The sequence below is a fragment of the Peromyscus leucopus genome, chromosome 8b (assembly GCF_004664715.2).
Source record: "Peromyscus leucopus breed LL Stock chromosome 8b, UCI_PerLeu_2.1, whole genome shotgun sequence".
NCBI lineage: Eukaryota > Metazoa > Chordata > Mammalia > Rodentia > Cricetidae > Peromyscus > Peromyscus leucopus.
This window is the reverse complement of record NC_051086.1, coordinates 16,729,158-16,748,681: the sequence shown is the minus strand read 5'-3', so window position 1 is coordinate 16,748,681 and position 19,524 is coordinate 16,729,158. Positions and strand designations below refer to the sequence as shown.

Genomic DNA, 19,524 nt, shown 5'->3' with positions numbered 1-19,524 from the left:
GAATTACTGCAGAGGACAATTAGGGAAAACATCAGTAGGTCTTATGTTGGTTTGAAGTTGATTTAAAATTCTTAATGTTTTACAATTTAGATTGTTCCATAAGTAGAGGTAAAAGAGATGCTGAGTTATGGATTTTCATGTGCAGGATGCTGGGGTTTAGGTCAAGTAAGCTGATGGCACAGATGGACTAATATGAAATGAGAGTTGTAATTTCCCTTTGTTTTTCTCAGTACCATGGAATGCACACTAATTATGGTTGGGGAGACCCAGAGCAGGTACTAGGGTCTGGTAAACTTTCCTACACAATTCTGGCTATTGCATGTTTTCCTTATTAGCTTTGGTTTCCGAGTTACTTAAGTGACAGGATGGGAAGTGCTTCAAAAGCTGAAAAATATTTTCAAAAAAATAACAGCTACTAATAAAGAGAAGAAAGGAAAGTACAGAAGCAAGCACATCGTTCTCTTTTTGACATTCCCCATCTCATCCCACCCTGACCTTGGGACTGTGCAGTTTAAAATCACCACAGCTGAACACACACAGTCCTTCCATCTCTAGGAAGCCATCAAAACAGGAAAAGAAAAGAAAAAAAAAAAAAAAAAAAACCAAAAAACCTAATCCCTCTCCTAGCAGCTGATTCTTTTCTTTGCGACAGGAGATAACAATACTTAGCTGATTATATGTCCAATCTTGGGGGAAAATAACCTTAGAATTATGCTTGAAAAGAAGGGACATTTCTGATAAGAAATAGTGGCATTATGCATGATACTGACACAAAAGAAAGATTGCATAATCAGAACTCAATATGGATCTCCTCTGACCTTTCATGCTGGGTTGAAAAGAAAGTCAGTATCTGAAATGCTACATGGGCATCTTTTTGTCTTAATCTAATCAAAATGATGTGTTGCCCTATGAAATGTCTGACAGAATTTGACACAGTAAGTTTGCTGTAAATTTTATAGCTAACAACTATTGAAAAGGGGATCCCCTTGCTGTAATAGTAATTTCTGACACACATACACTCCTTTTTAGGTAGTACTCTACTTTGGGGATGCTGGACCATGTAAAACCAAAGAAATCAATACCAATCAGAATGTAGATCGTCTATTTAATATAAAAGCAGTAGTGGTTAAAATATCATTTTTATTGATACATACTACTTAATGAATGGCTACTAGGTAATGAGGACTCTCTTACCCACTTTTCACATTCTCATAAGAATCTTCAAATAATCTCTTCATAATAATATTATGACAAAAGAATTGACCCTACTTTACAGATAAGGAATTGAAGGCCAGACATGTTGACTCTTTCTATTGTCACAAATGGCCAAATATTAAACCAGATTGATTGAAAATTTGATGTGGAATTATTGTGCTGGATATCTTTACTGGGGTTGTGATCAAATAAAATGGTCAAACCATGTGGTCAAAGACTAATGAAACCAACTCAAATATATTATTTGGGTGAGGGGAAAGGGCACTGTTTCTCAGGTCTGAAGTAGGAAGTTTGGGTGCTTTGGGCCAGAAGATTCTTCAGCATGGGAAGCTATTTTGGGTACTATGGAATGTTTACTGACATCCTTGGCTGCCACACATGGAATACCAGTAGCAACAGCCACCTTCCAGCTACACACACACACACACACACACACACACACACACACACACACACACACACACAACACAACACACACGTCTCTAGACATTGTCAAAACTTCTCTGAGGGACGAACTATCCTGTTTTGAGAACCACTGTACTAGGAGCTGCCTTGGCATCCTTCTGTGTTCTCTATTTTGCTACTTGTGGTCTGTACTGTGCCCACCTTCAGACAGAAGGAGGGACTTTTCATCATCAAAAAGTACCTATCCCATGAGTTTTTCTCTGCTTCCATCTGGAAACAATTGAATTTAAAACTCTGTAAGGCTCCTTCAGGTTCCATTTATTTGAAATCTCCACTGCTTCAATCTTAAATTTATCATTTAAATGCAAATTAGTATGAAAAGATCAGGTAGATGAAGGTGAAATGGGATTAGATGTTATCTTATTAAGCCAGTCTTGCATTAGGCAATCATTTAAACTCGTTTTAAACCTTAGTCCTAGGAGACAATTTTATTTATTATTCTTTCTGCTTTTTTTTTTACTTAGGATACAATATCTAGTAAATCATGAAAGGGATTTATCTGTATTCTCATTTGTTAAACTGAGAAAGCCATACCAATAGGCTGGCTGTTTGCTGTCTACCAGCCTAAAGATTCCAGCTATGGAATACCTGAGCACTGACAATACATTGACAGTTCCTAGACTTCCTGCTTATTGGCTTTCAGAGATTGCATATAAAATCTATCATTATAGAAATCATAATCTGAGAAAGAAGAGTCTTTATTTTAAAAATAGTCTACAAACAAATATCAGACCTATGGTTAAATTGGGATCATGACTCAGGAGCTTCCACGGAGTTGGCCACAAGTTAATTCCAATGATGGAGCTCACTTGTGTTCTATCCTTGGAATTAAACTGAAGGTGAAGACATTAAGATGCCAGTGACCTAGTTAACTATTGTTATTGCTAATAATTACAGATGGTTTAAGCACATTCTTCTTCCCCCTCCCCCATGATATCAGTATGAACTATTTAATGGGTCCTGTATTATAGACTATTTCATAAACACTTGGGCAGATGTTAAATAAAAATATGATTTTATTTATCTCAAAAAGTTCAAACATGGAAAATGAAGAAATGGGTTCATAATTATTCTTTTTAGGGCAGAAAGCTTTACAATAGCAAGCCGGGGGAAGTTACATTTGAACCAGAGAACCCAACTCCACTGAGTCTGGCACTAAAGTCCTGAAGTGAGGATTCCTAAACTGGGCTGCAAACTAGAATAACCCAGTGATCCTTTGAAATGTATGATGCCCAGGCTTAGGAGAAATCCAGGATTCAGTCTTTCAAAAACTCTTTTCTGGACATTCCACTGAGATGAAACTCTGAAGAAGAGACAGTGTGTAAACTTGTGTAGGAAGTCTGTGATCCCACTTGATTTAATGAAGATGGGGGCACCTCATGCAGGGAAGTGCTCCGGGGTAAGTGGTACACAGGCAAGGCATTAAGTAATCCGTGTCACTTGAGAAAATTACTCCTCTTTTCCCTACTTCTTCCTATCATTTTCATTACTTGGAGGGGAAAAACATCTCAAGTTGTTGTTGGTAGGTAATTAACATGCTTCTAAAGTTGTTTATTTCTATTTTAAATCAAAGAGAATGTGGATCTTAGGTCCAGAGCCTTCATTTAATATAAGCAATAGCTTAATAATGCAGTTTTATTTTATATTTAAGGTCATGTACTAGCAAGTGCTATTGAGTAAGACGAAATGAATTTTTCTTTTTAAATAAATTTAAATGAAGTAACTAAATTTAGAGAAATGTAAATTAATTATAAAATATGATTCTCATATATGGAGAAACAGCTTGTATGGTTATCAGGTATTTAAGTTTGAACATCTCTACTGCTAACAGAAAGGCCATTCAAACATTGGGTGATACATTTAGGGAGTCAATTTTGCCTCTCAGTTATTATCTATGTAATTTTGGGAAGATATTACCATTCCCTTCTCCAGGCCATGTTTCTCTATGTGTTAAGAAGTCCATAGAGCTCTATAGCATCACCCTATGAGAGTAAGCAAGGAGAACACTTTCCCTGTAAATGTACCTTGTTGACATCCAGGCGCATCTTCTCATTGTTGGCATTAGCAGCTTTCTCGGCTGCTTTCTTTTGGCGCTGGGGTCCTCTCCCAAAGAAGATGTAGTTGACCAAAGCATATTCCAGAAGAGCCATGAAGACGAAGACAAAGCACCCCATCAGGTACATGTCAATGGCTTTTACATAGGGGATTTTAGGGAGGGTCTCCCTGAGGTGGGTGTTAATTGTGGTCATTGTTAGGACAGTTGTGATTCCTAAAGAAAAGAAAAGAAAGGAAAAATTAGAGTCATAACATTCCTGTTCCCTACTGTTCTCATAAAAGCTGGAAAAGCTAGTATTATTTATTTATATATACTGATGTATTTGATGGAAGTTTATCATATACCAGCCTATCATATACCATCCCTGGAAATATGCATAAGTTAACTTACAGTGAACATGAATTGTTATGGGAAATTTCCTTTAACTTGTATTTTTCTATTTGTAGTTATTTATGAAGTAGGGGATTGGAAATACAAATTAAATATTATGATAGACATGTATGTTTGGGGGAAATTAGCATAGAGAAGACGCTAGTTCCGATTCCTGCTGTGTCAGGAGCAACACTGTGGATTTGTGGGGTGCTTCCTGCCGAATGAGTGGGTGTTTCCCAGGCAACCGGAGACTGGAGATTAAAGGTTACAGCGGGCTCCAGGGCATCATGGGTGGGAAAACTTCATTCAAGAGAGTTCACAGCTCTTTAACAAGATTTCAAGATTTTCATAGATATATTAAAGAAGAATGGAGGTCAAATGAAAGAGAATACCAAATGCTGGCCAGATGCAGACAGGCAAGCGTATATAGGAACACATTGAATTTAGGAAAACTGCTCTGGTAACAATGTGGAGAATGGAGGAACACAGTATAAAACAGGAACAAAGAATACCAGTTAAATGGTTCCCCTGATAATCCATATAAATAATGGAAACATGAAATTAAAATGGCAGGAATAGTTCTGAGATCTATGAATACATTATATAGATGATACACAAATGGGTGTGAACATTTGGAAGCTGGAAGCAGAGGGTTAAAGAAACAGGGACCAGAGTACTCATGTTTTTGAGTTGGACAGCTGAACATAGAACACACAGATATGAGACACAGAAGCTATAGGAGTCCTTATTGGAACTGTCACTCTGGGTCAGGTTATAATCTCGTGTCCAGTCAGCAGGTGTCTCTAATAGTGGAGAGCAGTTAGTCTCAGAGCTGCCACAGGAAAGTAAAGTCACTGGGATTCAGAGTCCTCCATACATTACAGTTCAGCTTTGTGGCAAAATAGTGCTGAGAAAACAGACAAAGCACAGGCCGACAGAGGCCATGGTCACCCAGGTGGGAAGGCGCTGCCACCATCCGAACTTAGATGTCACGAACCTTCGCCTTCCAAGCCACCCCTAATCATGCCTCAAAACTTTAATGTCATTTTCCAAAGACTTCTCTGGTGAAGTTTTCTCATTTAATTCTGTCTCCTTAATGATTTTTATTTTGTTTTCAGTAGAACCTAATGAGTAGCTACATGAACATAAGTCTGGATGCTGGTTTTACTTTAGATAAGATGTTCTTTAGTCATTTTGAAATACTTTCAATTTTATTTTACTCCTTGACATTTCTACTTCGCATTATACTATATTATACACTTACTACATTTACATTGCTGACTTTAACATTAATCTGAATGTCTCTTGAAAATAGTTGTGTACCTAACAATAAATGATTCAAATATGAAAATAATTTAAGCATTTCTTTTAAAGCACCAATAAGTTATTTATTTGTACAATAGATACTAGAAATTTACTTTATGAAAACAGGGTATATTGTTTCCATTTCTTTATTAGCATTTTATGTACACTAATCTTTGCATAAAACAGCACAGAAATGTGACTACATACAAACCTTTCTCCAGTAGATCTTTCAATGATTATGGGAGATAATCACAAAACCACTAAATAGAATTGTATTTATGGTTAGTTTATATAGGTATTTATGTCATTCTAAGAACACATATGACAGAGAATTTATTCCTGGAGGTCACTGCTCCTCTCTCCCACCTTCACCCTTGATCTACCTCAGTCTAACCTAACAGCATTCAACACTATCCCCATAAAACTGAAAGTATATCCTGGCACTTACATATTCATTGTCTATTCCACATTGAATAACAGCAAAGCCTTCAACCACACCTCTGAATCCCTTCACGACCCCCTCATCTCCCACCTCCTACTATCTTTTCTTATGACTTCTCTTCATACTATCTTCTGCATGTTTCCACTCACATTCCCAGTTTGTTCCAAGCCCTGAGCTTTTGTCAGAGGCTTGGACTGTCACCACTCAAATGCTTTTCTGCATCTTTTATTTTCTTGAAGTCTTTTCTCCTGTAACAACTTCTGGGTGAGGTCAGCCCTGATCATGGTAACACTCCAGGCATAGCTACAAAGACTCACCACTGTTACGTTTTGTGGCTTTTCAGTTTCTAGTTTTCTACTTTTTTAAAAATCATCATGCAAAATTTTAGATTTCATTGTGACATGTTCAAACATTATTTTATTTTATTTTTTTGGATTTTTGAGACAGGGTTTCTCTGTGTAGCTTTGTGCCTTTCCTGGATCTTGCTCTCTAGACCAGGCTGGCCTCGAACTCACAAAGATCCACCTGCCTCTGCCTCCTGAGTGCTGGGATTAAAGCCGTGTGCCACCACTGCCCAGCTTCAAACATTATTTTTATTCTACATTGTCCATCTTCTACTCCAGCTCTCTGTTCCACTTTTACCTTTCACTCTAGTACCCAACTTTCTGTTTTCTCTGTACTGTTATGCTCTTCCCTTCCCTCAACACCTTTTTTTCTCCTCTCCCCTCATTACTTTGTTTCCAGTTTCATTCACACTCATGCACATACTTATACATATAAACATCAAAAGTTAGTGTTTCCATATGATTAAAAGATGTGACATTTTCCTTTGTGAGAATATCACTTAGTATAATTTCCAGATGAATCTACTTTTCCTCAGATTTTGTAATTTTGGTTTTTACAGTTGAATAAAGTTCCCTTGTGTATATGGATGACACTTTCATTATCCATTCTTTTGTTAGTAGTCACTGAGGCTGCTTCTATCTCCTTGCTGTTAGGACTCTTCTCTATCTTTTACTGCTAAGATACTAACTTTCACAAAAGGAGAAGTGCATCTTCAGTACCTCATTATGTCAGCACATGATAGACGCTAAGCAAATGTTTTGTCAATGCAAAATGAATGGTTTTCCTGTGAGTGTAATGACTGAATCAGGATCTTATGATGAAGTCAAACAATCCCTTATTTTAAAGGGAATAGTCAGAAAATGTAAATAGTAAAAATCTGTGCAAAAGGTCATTCAGTTTACTTTACTTGAATCTCATAAAAATGTTTATGAAATGTAATTTATTCACATCTGGTGTTAGGAGAGAAAAACACAGTCAGGCATATGGTGAACAATACTACAAAGGATGTCCCAGCATTTTGACTCTTTTGTCTCCTGCCTTCTACATGCTGCCTTGAAGCAGGAATAAACCCTAGGAAAAATGTTGCTTATACACTTGTTATATAGCACATCTCCATGCTGGGGTGTGGGATTAAAGGAAACATTTCACAGGTAAAGGAGCATGGAGACAAATTGAGCAATTATGCAAGCATTATTACATGAAATATGTTTTGATAAGACTATCAAACTGATGAAACCAATTTCATTACTAACTGCTCTACCATTAACTAATTTTGACATGTAAGAACTTTAATTTGTGTTTAATTGATTTAACGCTGAATCAGATGATCATCAAAGTCTCACGGCTGAACTCTTGTAATGGGAAATGTCCAGTCTTACCATATACCACAAAATTCTGCGAAAGTTCATGTGCTTACACACACACACACACACACACACACACACACACACACACACACACACACACACACACACACACACGTGCACGCATGCGAAAGGAAAGGAGCACGAAGAGAAAGAGGAGGAGAAGAAGAGAGGAAGATGGAGAGAGAGGGAGAGAGGGGGGAGAGAGAAAGGGAGTGGAGGAAAGAGAGGACTCCACAATTTGCAAATGGCCTACCTAATGCAACTCGTGCAGCAGAAGCATCATAGTTAATCCAGAAGGAGACCCACGAGAGGATGGTGATCAGAATGGATGGCATGTATGTCTGCAAAATGAAGTAGCCAATGTTTCTCTTCAGCTTAAAGCTGAGGGACAATCTCGGATAAGAACCTAGAAAGACAATTTGAGAACATCATCATTATCAATCAATATTTATAGGGTATTTGCCATTAAAGGCCTATAAAAAGTTTCTACTTCTTCCCTAAATTTAATTTTAGCTACTGGTGAGGAGCATTTTTTCCTGTAAATCTAGTCTGAGAGCCCAGGTGTTTTAATGAGACGTAGGACTCAAGTGTGGAATACATCCTGTTCTTACCAGCAACTAAATAATCCTTGTTCTTCCTGCTCACCCTCATATATTACACCAAAGACATTCATTCTCTGAAACTGTGAGGACAATGCAATTTGGAACAGTCACCCTGTTCCCTCTTTCAACTCTTTCTTCCTACATTTACCCTGTAATTTTTTTTTTTAATTATAAGAATAAGGCTGTAGGCTCTAATGGAAGTAAAAATCACCTTCAGAAACCATAGGATGTATCTTCAGTCTGTGATCAGCACCCAGGTGTCTGCGTGGGTTTTCACAAATATAATGTGATGGTTGGGGGTCACTATATGAGGAACTGTATTAAAAGGTCTCAGCATTAGGAAGGTGGAGAATCACTGATTGAGAGCAAAGAAATCACTCGAGAATTACAAGTTTTAAATAAGATTCATGTGATATAAGGAATTCAATGTCATCCTAAGGACATAGCTCTCACTATGTATGAGGCTACCAAAAAAACCCATCCAACAAAACACACCCACCCCAAAGAGCAAACAAAACAAGTTTCCTAAACCCGAGTCCTTTGATTGTGGAGCTGTGGGGAGTTAACATTACAGAGAATACATATAGGAGTGTCCAGTCGTGGAGTGTAAAAGGTTCAAATTGTAAAAGGCAGCAGGAGAGACAAGGAAGACTTTCCCACCCAGTTATAGATTTTTAGAAACCGCTCGGACTTATGGGAAGCTTCTGGACTGTTTTTTTTTTTTTTTTTTCCACCCTCTTAAGCTAGAGACAACTTTGCATTTTCACTAAGTCACAACAGCCTTTGCTGGAAGTGGTTTACAGCTCGACAAGTTTCTGGATCCTTCGCAGAAAGTCAATTCTCCAAATCTGCAGTGATAGAGCTTGTTACTTATGCTCCTGTTGGATTCATTCCAACAAGAAAAACACCAAGAGGAATATTCTAGCGAGCCTATTACTTCCACTAAAGTAGTTTCTAGCAAATGCGTGCCTTCCTGTGTCCTTTGTAGATGAGCTCGTATGGCTACCCACAACATCACAGATGTATGAGATAAAGGGATAAAAGGGCCCATGTCATCTCAACATTTGGGAGGCCTTAGCCTAAAGAGAAGGGGGAGCTAATGAAAATCCCAAGCTCTAAGGGAAATGTGGCCTTCTAGGCTACTGATCGTAAAGGATGCCATGCTACAGTGCTAGATGCCAAATGAACTGTCCTCGATGCTGAATGAGCTGTCCTCAGCAAACCATAATGATTGAAAAAAAAAGTGATTAAAAAAAATACACCTAAGTCTGTCCCAGCTCTTCCTTCCTCCCTCTCTCTATACTCCATCTCGTCTCTGGTGAATGAGAAGTGAAGAGAAGGGCTTGGCTTCGCTGGAGATTGCATTCTGGAAAAATACCTGTGTTTCTGAAAGGTGCAATGGGGCCTCCTGGGAAACAGGAGTTGTAGCATGGCTTCTATATTGTTGGTTCTTAGGAAACATCCTCAAGAAAAGGAATCCTGAAAAAATGTGCTGAAGTTTCTTTTGCAGAAGCCCTCCCCTCTACTACAAACCTGTGGAGAAAACCACCTTCTTGGTGATAAGTTTATAATCTACGATGGAGAACTGAGGAAGCTCAATCTTCGTCACCCCTGTGACTGCGTTATCATCGCCACGCCAGTAAAACTCAATGTCGTCAGTTGTGTATCCATCTGTAAGAGGAAACACACATGAGTTCACAAACAGAAACAAACTCATAGAAAGAACTTTATGTAGCAGCTGCTCTCTGCATGTATCACAACCTACAGTGGTAGCTTGATGTGTGAACTAGCAATCTAAGCATTTTTCAAGTCTACTGAGCCATTTCAACCTCATACAACCTTGTCATAAGGGAGGTATCATTAGACTCACACATACAAGGTGTCAAAGGCTGAGGGAAAGGAACAGCATCTTCCTTTTAGACGTAGAAAGTGGTACACATGGGGTTCAGATGTAGATCTATCTGGTTGTGAGTCTTCCCCTGTCTATGAAACATGATCACATTATCACATGATCCTAGATCATGCGTAAGAGATGATAAAAGAAGAAAAATAAAGTATTCAAGTGGTTAGTGTAGTGATGAATGCCATCAAACTATCCCCCTCTAATATAGAATATTTGAATTGTAACATATTTGGTTTCATGTAAGAAAAGAAGTCATCATGAAGAAATGAATAATTGGGTTTTCAATATCCGTGTACTACATCTCCGAAACATCTCTTTTTTCCTCATTGAAGGTTTTGAACCTTCAAAATGCTACTTGTTCTAATAATTTCTAGAGATCTGAATGTATAGTGCCCATTGAAAAGCATACTACATTCAGGAAGTGTTCTACCATTCATTTAACAATAATTTGTGGGACCCATATGATGCTCATCATTGGATATTCTCAGGTGAAAAGATTCTGTATAATTATGATACTTTCAATCCCTGAATCTTAACATTTGAGCACAGAAACCATGAGTGCAGGGAATAGCATGTATTAGACTATAAACCATATTTTCAGAGATACATGCAACAGAACCCAATGCACATTAATAATTAATAGATTCAGCTAATGTGGCCCCAAATATATCCCTCAAGCAAAAGCATGCATCATATCTTTACATATGATGTCATATTCTGTCTTTAAAAATATTTTTTATCTGGATAGATGAATGTTACAAGTCTGGGAACTGGTCCCCTAATTGCAAAAGTAGCAAAATAAATTAGAGACTCTAGAGGTTCCTTGCTTTTGACTTGTTATTAAATAATGTGGTATGGATAACCAGAAGACCAGTCTTTAAACACTTAGCTGCACATAGATCATGATCAATAACCCACTTCTCTTTCCTGATGACAAAGGAGTTAAATCTCTAAACATCCAAAGTAAACAAAGTAAAAAGCTGTCATTTAAGGCATTCTCTGTGCACATGTGAAGGTCAGAGGACAAACTCTCATATTGGCCCTTGCCTTCCACCTTGTCTGAGACAGCTTCTCTTGTTTTGCTCCTGCATTGCCAGACCAGCTGTCTCACGAGCATCTGGGGATTCTCCTGTGTCAGATTTCTCAGTTCCACAGGAGTGCTGAGATTTGAACTGGCATTCTCATGCTTGTACTACAAGTTTTACCACTGAGCTATTTCTCCATGCCAGGGGGAAAATGGTGATAGCAGTAGGATGTTTTCCATTTTCTGCAGAGATTACAGTTCAGTTCAGATGATGGTAATCCTAAGGACATCTGAAATTCCATCCATTCATAATAGCATATCCGTCTCTATTCGATGCACAAATTCAGGCTTTAAAAAGAACGTAGTAAGCATTAATATGGCCGGGTTCACAGTGTCAGATTTTGGTGAACTTTTTAAAATGTTTATTTACTTTCAAACACCGTAAACTATATTGAAACACAATTGTGGAGTTTTAATTATGTTTTATTAGTATGAGCTAATCTAGAGATCTTTTTTGGTGGATTATCTGCTTTCATATAAAACTTTGATTTGAAAGTAAATTTCAAGATTTTATGTACATTCTAGTGATAAGTCAATGGCACAATAAACAACTTCTCAGCATAGAATCCATACCCCATTAAAATTCTCATCCTAATCCGAAGGAAAGAGCTCTCTCTCTCAAAGGACAAGGATATTTTTTGAAGTTTGCACTTTTCCTGATATTAGGCTTTCATGGTCCAGACTGGAATCTCAAATGCAACCTAGTTTATTTTGTTTTTTTTTTTTAATAAAAATATCTCAGTTATGAGATAGTTCTGTCTTTGATAACACAATTTACAATAAGAGAAAGGGCAATAGTTCCTAGAAGCAATCCAACTAGTTCCTTGGAAATGCATCCTAAAATTGGATTTGTCATAAAAAGGGGTATTTGTAAAACAAGAAGGCACTATCAGTTCCCATGGGAAGAGTTTAGGAAATAGTCATTACCACTTATGGATCTAGTCAAGGGCTGTTAAGCAGATACTAGACACCATCTTTTTACGGAGAGCCGAAGCCTCAGAAACAATGAATCTGGGTTTATCATCTCATGAGCATAATAATCAAAATGCTTGACATAGGGACTATCTTTTGCTGTTAAATAAGCATCTTGGATAACTATATTTGGGAGGAACTTGAAAACCTTGAGAACCACCTGTCTAGTATCTGAAGATGATGATGATAACAACTAAGAAATAACAAATATATTAAATATGGCCTTTTTCACTATGAAATCTAAAATAAAATAATTTCTTATATCAATATTTACAATTATTTTATAGGGGAGGAATATTTATAAATGTTTTAAGTTTTGACTGCACATATTGTGAATGAATATTTTTTATCTTAGCTTGATGGCAGAAAATAACTGAGACTATGAAAGATTACATAATGTGCTTTAAGTCACCTATCTGGCATGTGACTGAGTAAGGAACTGTTGCCATTTTGGTCCAAAGACAGCATTCTCCCACTATACAACCCTGCTAGGGAACATAAAACAAGCAATATGTTAAAAAAAAAAAAAAAGAGGCAAAGTGCCCGTTTTGTAATGCACACAAAGGGTAAAGAACTTCGAAGTAAAAGAGAAGAAATGAGTCCCCAAATATTTTCCATATAAAGACCATTTCTACCCTCCCAACCCCCTCTCCTCCTCCCTGCCTTCCTCAGTACTGACCGCCTTCTCATTCACCACTGTGAATATTACACATCCACAGACTGAGGAATTAGAAAACAGGAGGCATTTTAGTAAGCTAGCATAGGCTATGCTTGTGATTTGTTCACCTAGTGGAAGCATTATTAAGAACAACATTGACTTGTTTGACAGTGTTTGCTAGGTGATGTTGGCTAGGGAAAAGGCACTCAGGAAAATCATTATGTTAAGACAATAATGATTTAATGCACATGTTGATTTGAGTGGACAGTTATTTATAATGATTTATCCAGGTATTTATATACTATGGAGACACCCACCCACACCCACAACACCCTGACTATATATGTGTCTAAGTACTAAATAAATACTTTCAAAATGGATTTTAAAAGCTTCATAAGAACATTTGAGGGTTATCCAGAAGTTCTTTATCGTATATTTCCTCCTGTCTTGCAAAACGATTTTACCTTTATTTATTCTCTATTTTCTCTTATATAAATTGGGACAATAATAGAAATAACAGCTACTTTATAGAAGTGAATATACAAGTGAATCACATAATTTTTTATTGTTTAATTTTTTAAAATTCTTTTCAAATTTCACACAACATATTTTGATCACTTTTACCTCAGTTACTCCCCTAAGCTCCTCCCTCCCCACCTCTGGAAAGTTCTGTTTTCTTGTTTTATTTTAAACTTGATAACCCATCAACTCCAACTGTGCTATCTCTATATTCCTGGATGTGAGGTCAGCTATTGGATTGAGACTGACCTTCTAGGAGCTATACCACATTAAAGAAAATGAGACTCTCCTCTCATAATTCATATAAATTCTCATAACGGTACAGGAGGGATACTATTAATTTTTTATAAGTTTTGGATACTAATCATTAAGATGAATAGCATTTAGCTGCATTCCATTTTATTCATGAGCAGAACAAGGGACCACATGATGAGAAAATTAGTGATTTGACCACATTTGTAGAACTGTCCTAAAAGCTTGGAAATTGAGAATGAAACATTTAAGGTCACTTTGATGCCCAAGATTTTGCTAACACAATGATGCAGCACATTACACACATTTATTAGCTACTGCTAGTCTTCAAAAGCCAAACCGTATCATTTTGGTTAGCTCAGGCTAAAATATTCCGAGTGGAAATCAAATGCATTCTCACATACCCTGTGTTTCTCCAGATGAAAGAACAATCACCCCTCACTGAGTGAGCGCAGGGAAGTTAAAAAGACAGTTCCATATACCGTGTAGGATTGGCTTAAAACAGACCTAGTTTTCTCCTAACTCTGAATTTTCTCTAGAGAAATGCTTAGCAGTCTCTCAGAGTGATTAAAAACTAGGAGAAAATATATGCAAATGTGTATGACCTGACTTTCATAACATTCATAATCAAAATAATTAGATTTCCTTTAGAACACATCAGACGGTAGCCATGCACTGAAGCGCTTCATTAATATCTCACAAATCAAACTTACCTTTTATACTTCAATCATAGAACCCCTAAATCTGATCCATTATGTTGTTTTGGGTTGTGTCATCAAAACTACAACCTACATACTGGATTTAGATGGACTATGAATGCATAAAGCACAAGTGAATTGCAATTCACCTGGAAGAGTAAGAGTGACAAGAACTCACACCATGACATCACTTCTGATCAGGAATCACAGGTATGTACATTTACAAATGAGTATACAGGAAGCATGAATTGAAAACATTTTTTGCTTCCAAATATCAGTAAGTAAATGTATTATCAGAGATCTAAGGAGTAGGAATGACACTTTGAAACACAGATACATAATAACTGAACATATCCTTACAAGTGTGACATTATTTTATTATGCGACATGGTATTTTAAAAAGTTTTACCTCTCTTTACTGTCAGTCTACAAATATATTATTATTCATTAAGTCAATGTTCAATTTTATAATTTTACTTTGCAAATAATATGTACTATACCAAGGCATTAAACTGTGGAGACCAATGAGAACACTGATAAGGACTAATTGCTGACTCCACAATTTATTTTTGATAGTGGAATATTAAAGTGGCTTGGTCCTCCGATAACTTATCCAAGATTTGTTTCCCAGTGAGATTGGAAATGTTTTGCAGTTTTTATCTGCGTTTACCTGTCACTATCATCATTATCAACACTTAGCAGTTGTTTTAACCTACTAGTAATATCTTGTTCCAACCAATTGGCAGTGCATGAAAATCATAGATCAACAAGACTGGGAAATTCACAGTAGATATGAGTTCATTTGTTAGAGAATCATATAGGAACCATTTGAACTCAAATTCAATGCCTTTCAGGCATATACAATAGTGCTTTGAAAGCTTTTCGATTCAATCTCTTAATTTCTAAAAATTTAGCATGTAACTCCCTCATAACATTTTCAGGTGGTCACTATGAGTCTCTGAGGAACTGTTAGCAATTCTTTATTTCTTTTCTAAGAAACATTACTCTTATAATTAGCTTTGTATAGAAAAGGGTTCCATAATCGATGCATTCGAGAATAACAGCACATTTGGGCCACTTGTTATAGTCGCAAAACATTTGACACAATAAAGGAAAAGAAACCATGAAATACATAATCCATTTAATTCTATTTATTCTAGAAAAAATAACTATTTAAAAACACCCATCCAAATGCAATCATCACATTAAATGTTTGATGGGAATAGTTCACACAATGCAGGAAAATCATACATGGTTCTCTTAGTAATTCCCACCAAGCCTGCAGAGAAGCACATGAGAAGACTTAGGAATCCTTAAGAGTAAACATTCTTTAGTAGATTAAACATCATTTTAATCCAAATAAGTTTCCAAGACAGAGAAAATATTTGCAATAAAAGAGATGGAACTGCCTTTTGTGAAGCAAAGCAGACAGACATTTCAGGGAGGTAGCATGGGGAAATGGTTGCACGAAAGCAAGCATCATTATGATGTTTACATCAAGTGACCATGATTAGAAGCCTACAGTTTGAATGGACTCCAATATATATGCAGGTCTGAAAGTCATGCAAAAGTACAAGACTGTGTAGTATCAATGCCATATTCATGAGGATTTTTAAGACACAACAGTGGCTTTTTAAATTCAGCAGCACATATTATTGATACACTCTGAATGATTTCTTTGACTCTTTCTATCACGTTCTTCACTCTGCTTTTTAGATGAACTGTTAGACATGAGTATTCTGCTATAAAGCCATTTCTAGACCACAAGCAGTTCAAAATAATTGTACAAGAGAAGGTCAGGTTTGAGGGTGTAGTGCTCTCTTGGAAAGCTTACCGTAAGGTCGTGGCCCAACATTCATTCCTGCATCAAAGTGTGTGTGTGTGTGTGTGTGTGTGTGTGTGTGTGTGTGTGTGTGTGTGTGTGTGTGTGAGAGAGAGAGAGAGAGAGAGAGAGAGAGAGAGAGAGAGAGAGAGAGAGAGAGAGGAAGGGAGGAAGGGAGGACAGGGACAGGGACAGGGACAGGGAGAGAGATTACCATTCATAAAATTAAAGTCTTATGTAATATGAGACTCTAAAATCTATCACAGTCAAATAAAGTTTCAAATGGTGAAATTTAAAATCTATTTCCCCTGACAAAACAGTAATTTTTTAAAATCTCCTTATGGGTGCAGAGTAGTCTTATGATAATTTATGGAAATTTAACTATAGTGCATTTCTTGGATGTTTGTTTTGTGTTTGGATGGGGTGGGGAGTCATTAATGCAATGGTCCAGATCTAAAACCATTAAAAATAATAAACAAAAATAGCTTCAGCCATCAATAATATTAGCTGTGAGTTTGGAAGCCTATGGACAAGATACAGCCTGAAGCTTTTATTATGGTCATGGCATACATGTAGGTTGGGAGATTGGTTCTAGATATCAGGATTCTTTCTGTAATAGAGAAGAATGTTTGTCCAAATGCATGAATTTGTAGTCTCAATACAGAAGATTCTGAAAAGTTTTGGCTTAAAAAAATAGGACAGTGCTTTTCAAACTTCATGTGTATAGAAATCCCACAGAAAGCTTGTTAAAATGCAGACTTGATTTAGTTATGAAGCCTAAGATTCTGCCATTCTATCAAAGCCCTTGGGGAGTTGATGCTGTTTGTCCAAATATCATCCTTAATATAGCAAGGGATTAAAGGATTTTGCCGAGTGAAATCTCTCTCCTCTGCCATAAAGTCAGGTAAGGAATGCCTTGGATCTAGCATGACAGGATAAGGAAGAAGATCTCTTGAAAACAAAAGTTTTATTGGATCCAAACTTAAAATAAAATTTTCTGTTTCATGAGAGATACTAGAAAATAATTATCATATACTATCTGGGGACCTGATTTCATTTAACCAACTACAACTTATCAATAAGTAATACTGCAGAGAGCAGAAATGGTTCTGGGCCCAAAAATTCTAGCACAAGTTGGTACCCATGCCAATTTTATTTCTATGTTTAGCCTCATTAAGTTCAAGAACACTCCATCCTCACACTAGTTGAAAACATCTTTATCTAAATTCAACACCAAACAAATCAGCAACTTTTCAAGTATTCCCCCTTCCTCCAATTTATGACACACAAATTATTACTATTTCTTTGTTTAAAACTGCTTGAGAGCCAGGCATAGTAATACAGTTATGTAATTTCAGCACTTTGGAGGTCAACGCTGGAGGACTTGGTGTTGGAGGCTAGCCTGGGATATATAATGACCCTCCATTTCAAAAATAACACAAACAGGACAAATGAAAATAAAATGTAAAAGAGTAGTAAGGAAAATATCGAATAAAGACAAGTTGTTGGTGCTTTTGTTGTTGTTTTTTCAAGACAGGGTTGTTCTATGTAGAGCAGGCTGACCTTGAACTCATAGAGATCCACCTGCCTGTGCCTCCTGAGTGCTGGGATTAAAGGCATGCACCACCACCACCCAGCTAAGTTGATGGTGCTTTAACAAAATAACATGAAAAGGCAAAAATAGAGAAAATATTTGGGTCATCTTTCCAGATGGTCCAAAACTGAATGAAAACCCATCAGTCACATATTGACAATGGACATTCTATGGCTTCTACCTGCTGCCTCATCATATATGTCTGTCTCTTACAAATTTCTTATCATTGGCTTATACTCTTTGTGAATTTTGAAGAACTCTTTGACCTTCAGGTCCTTGTCCAAGTGATCTTAGTTATTTGAAGTATTTCTGCTTTCACATCTAGTGTCCTATGATCAGCACTCTGGAAGGGCCCATTGCAATGTCCCTCTTTTCCCATTCATTCATTTTCCTTTAGTTGAGATCCTTGTCTCTTTCCATCCCTGCATCTTCCTTTCAGAGCACCTAGTTGAGTGTCTGCCACTATACTTTCCACAGCCAAGTCTGTATTAGAGGATTTGTGGATGTGCTGGTCTTAGTGTCGAGATTATCAAAAGGCATGTCTGGCTCTGCAGCTTTTTTCTCTTTTGTGCAGGTCTTAAGCCAGCACTTGCTCTACTCGGGTGAACTGAATTTTCAGTGTGGTACTAACCCCTCCACCTGTGACACATGAAATCTCCTCTGTGAGCACAGTGAAGCAAAGCAGCCATTTGATGAGTGACAAAGTGGCAAAATTACAAGTCTGAGCACCATCAGTGGCTTGAGATGTACAAGTTCCATCCCACAAGCTCAAAGTCATTAAAAGAATGCCAATACTGCTAGTACCAGTCCAAAGAAGTAGTTTATCAAGTTGTAGCCAATGTCCCTGTGTTGAGTCAAACTTCCAGATGCTCTGGGTTTTTTTAATAGGTATTGTCATTCCTAGATTGAGCTCAAGTATCCTTTGAAGGGCTTCAGATCTCTAGTAATGATTTCCTCTGGGCTGATAGATTTGGGAAGCAATCTGCCACACTAGTCTCCAGAGGGATCCGATACCTGCAGCTCAAATACAATAATGCTCCCTTGTGAAAGGTAGAAATAGTCACCCAGAAGAGCATGCTAACTCAAGAGTGATAATGGAAGATGTTTAAATTAACAAGGCCAATTGAATGGCCAAGGAGATTTGCACAGCTGTGCAATAAAATGCCGTCAACTGTGACACCAACCCATCTGCTTCCTAATAAGAGGTGACAAAGGAAGGAAAGGCTTGGCTGACTGATTCAGAGACTGATATGGGTCTTTCCATCTTAACCCACTCTTTTGCATATCCTTACTGAGACACAAGGTGAGCTGAGGATCACTTATACAAATGGTGGCAGGCAGGAAACTCCTAGTGAAGGATGCTTGGTCTAGAAAAGCTCTTCATCTATGCTGTGAGGATAGAGTTTGACTAATAATGCTCTTCCTACAAACAGTATATGAGCCCCTAGTTGAACCTGCATATTATTTTAATGGTATTCAATATATTTAATATGAGTTATCTGGCACTATCTTCTTTACTCAACTGTGAGATCTTACTTAAACAGAAAATACACTCCTTCCATCCACAAAGTGGCATGGAAGATCACAAACATCAGATATTTAGTATATATTTATTGAGATGGACTGGATTTATGTTCTGTAAGAGAGTTTATATACATAGCAGGAGGAAGGACTTAGAACTGATGGCTCATATGCCACTCATGTTGACAGATATGTGAAGTTAAATATGGCATTGTTGTTTTGTCAGAGGGACTTCACTGAAATGAGATAGAGCAGGGGCTTTATAAAACAGCCACTGACTTATGTGATTACAGCATTCCCAGTGCTTCCTAAGCATTGCCTCACCCAGCCTT

At 37.3% G+C, this 19,524-nt stretch overlaps 1 protein-coding gene across 3 annotated transcripts in view; it reads right to left on the bottom strand.

The window, feature by feature from the left end:
- Gabrb2 (gamma-aminobutyric acid type A receptor subunit beta2) overlaps positions 1–19,524 on the bottom strand; it is a 219,372-nt gene that overhangs the window by 29,543 nt on the left and 170,305 nt on the right. For all 3 annotated transcript variants that reach the window (XM_028864279.2, XM_028864281.2, XM_028864280.1), the window contains exons 7-9: positions 9,703–9,840; positions 7,821–7,973; positions 3,705–3,949 (exon numbers count right to left, since the gene is read on the bottom strand). In XM_028864279.2, the coding sequence (XP_028720112.1) occupies positions 3,705–3,949; positions 7,821–7,973; positions 9,703–9,840 (536 nt within the window). The remainder of the gene's footprint in view (positions 1–3,704; positions 3,950–7,820; positions 7,974–9,702; positions 9,841–19,524) is intronic.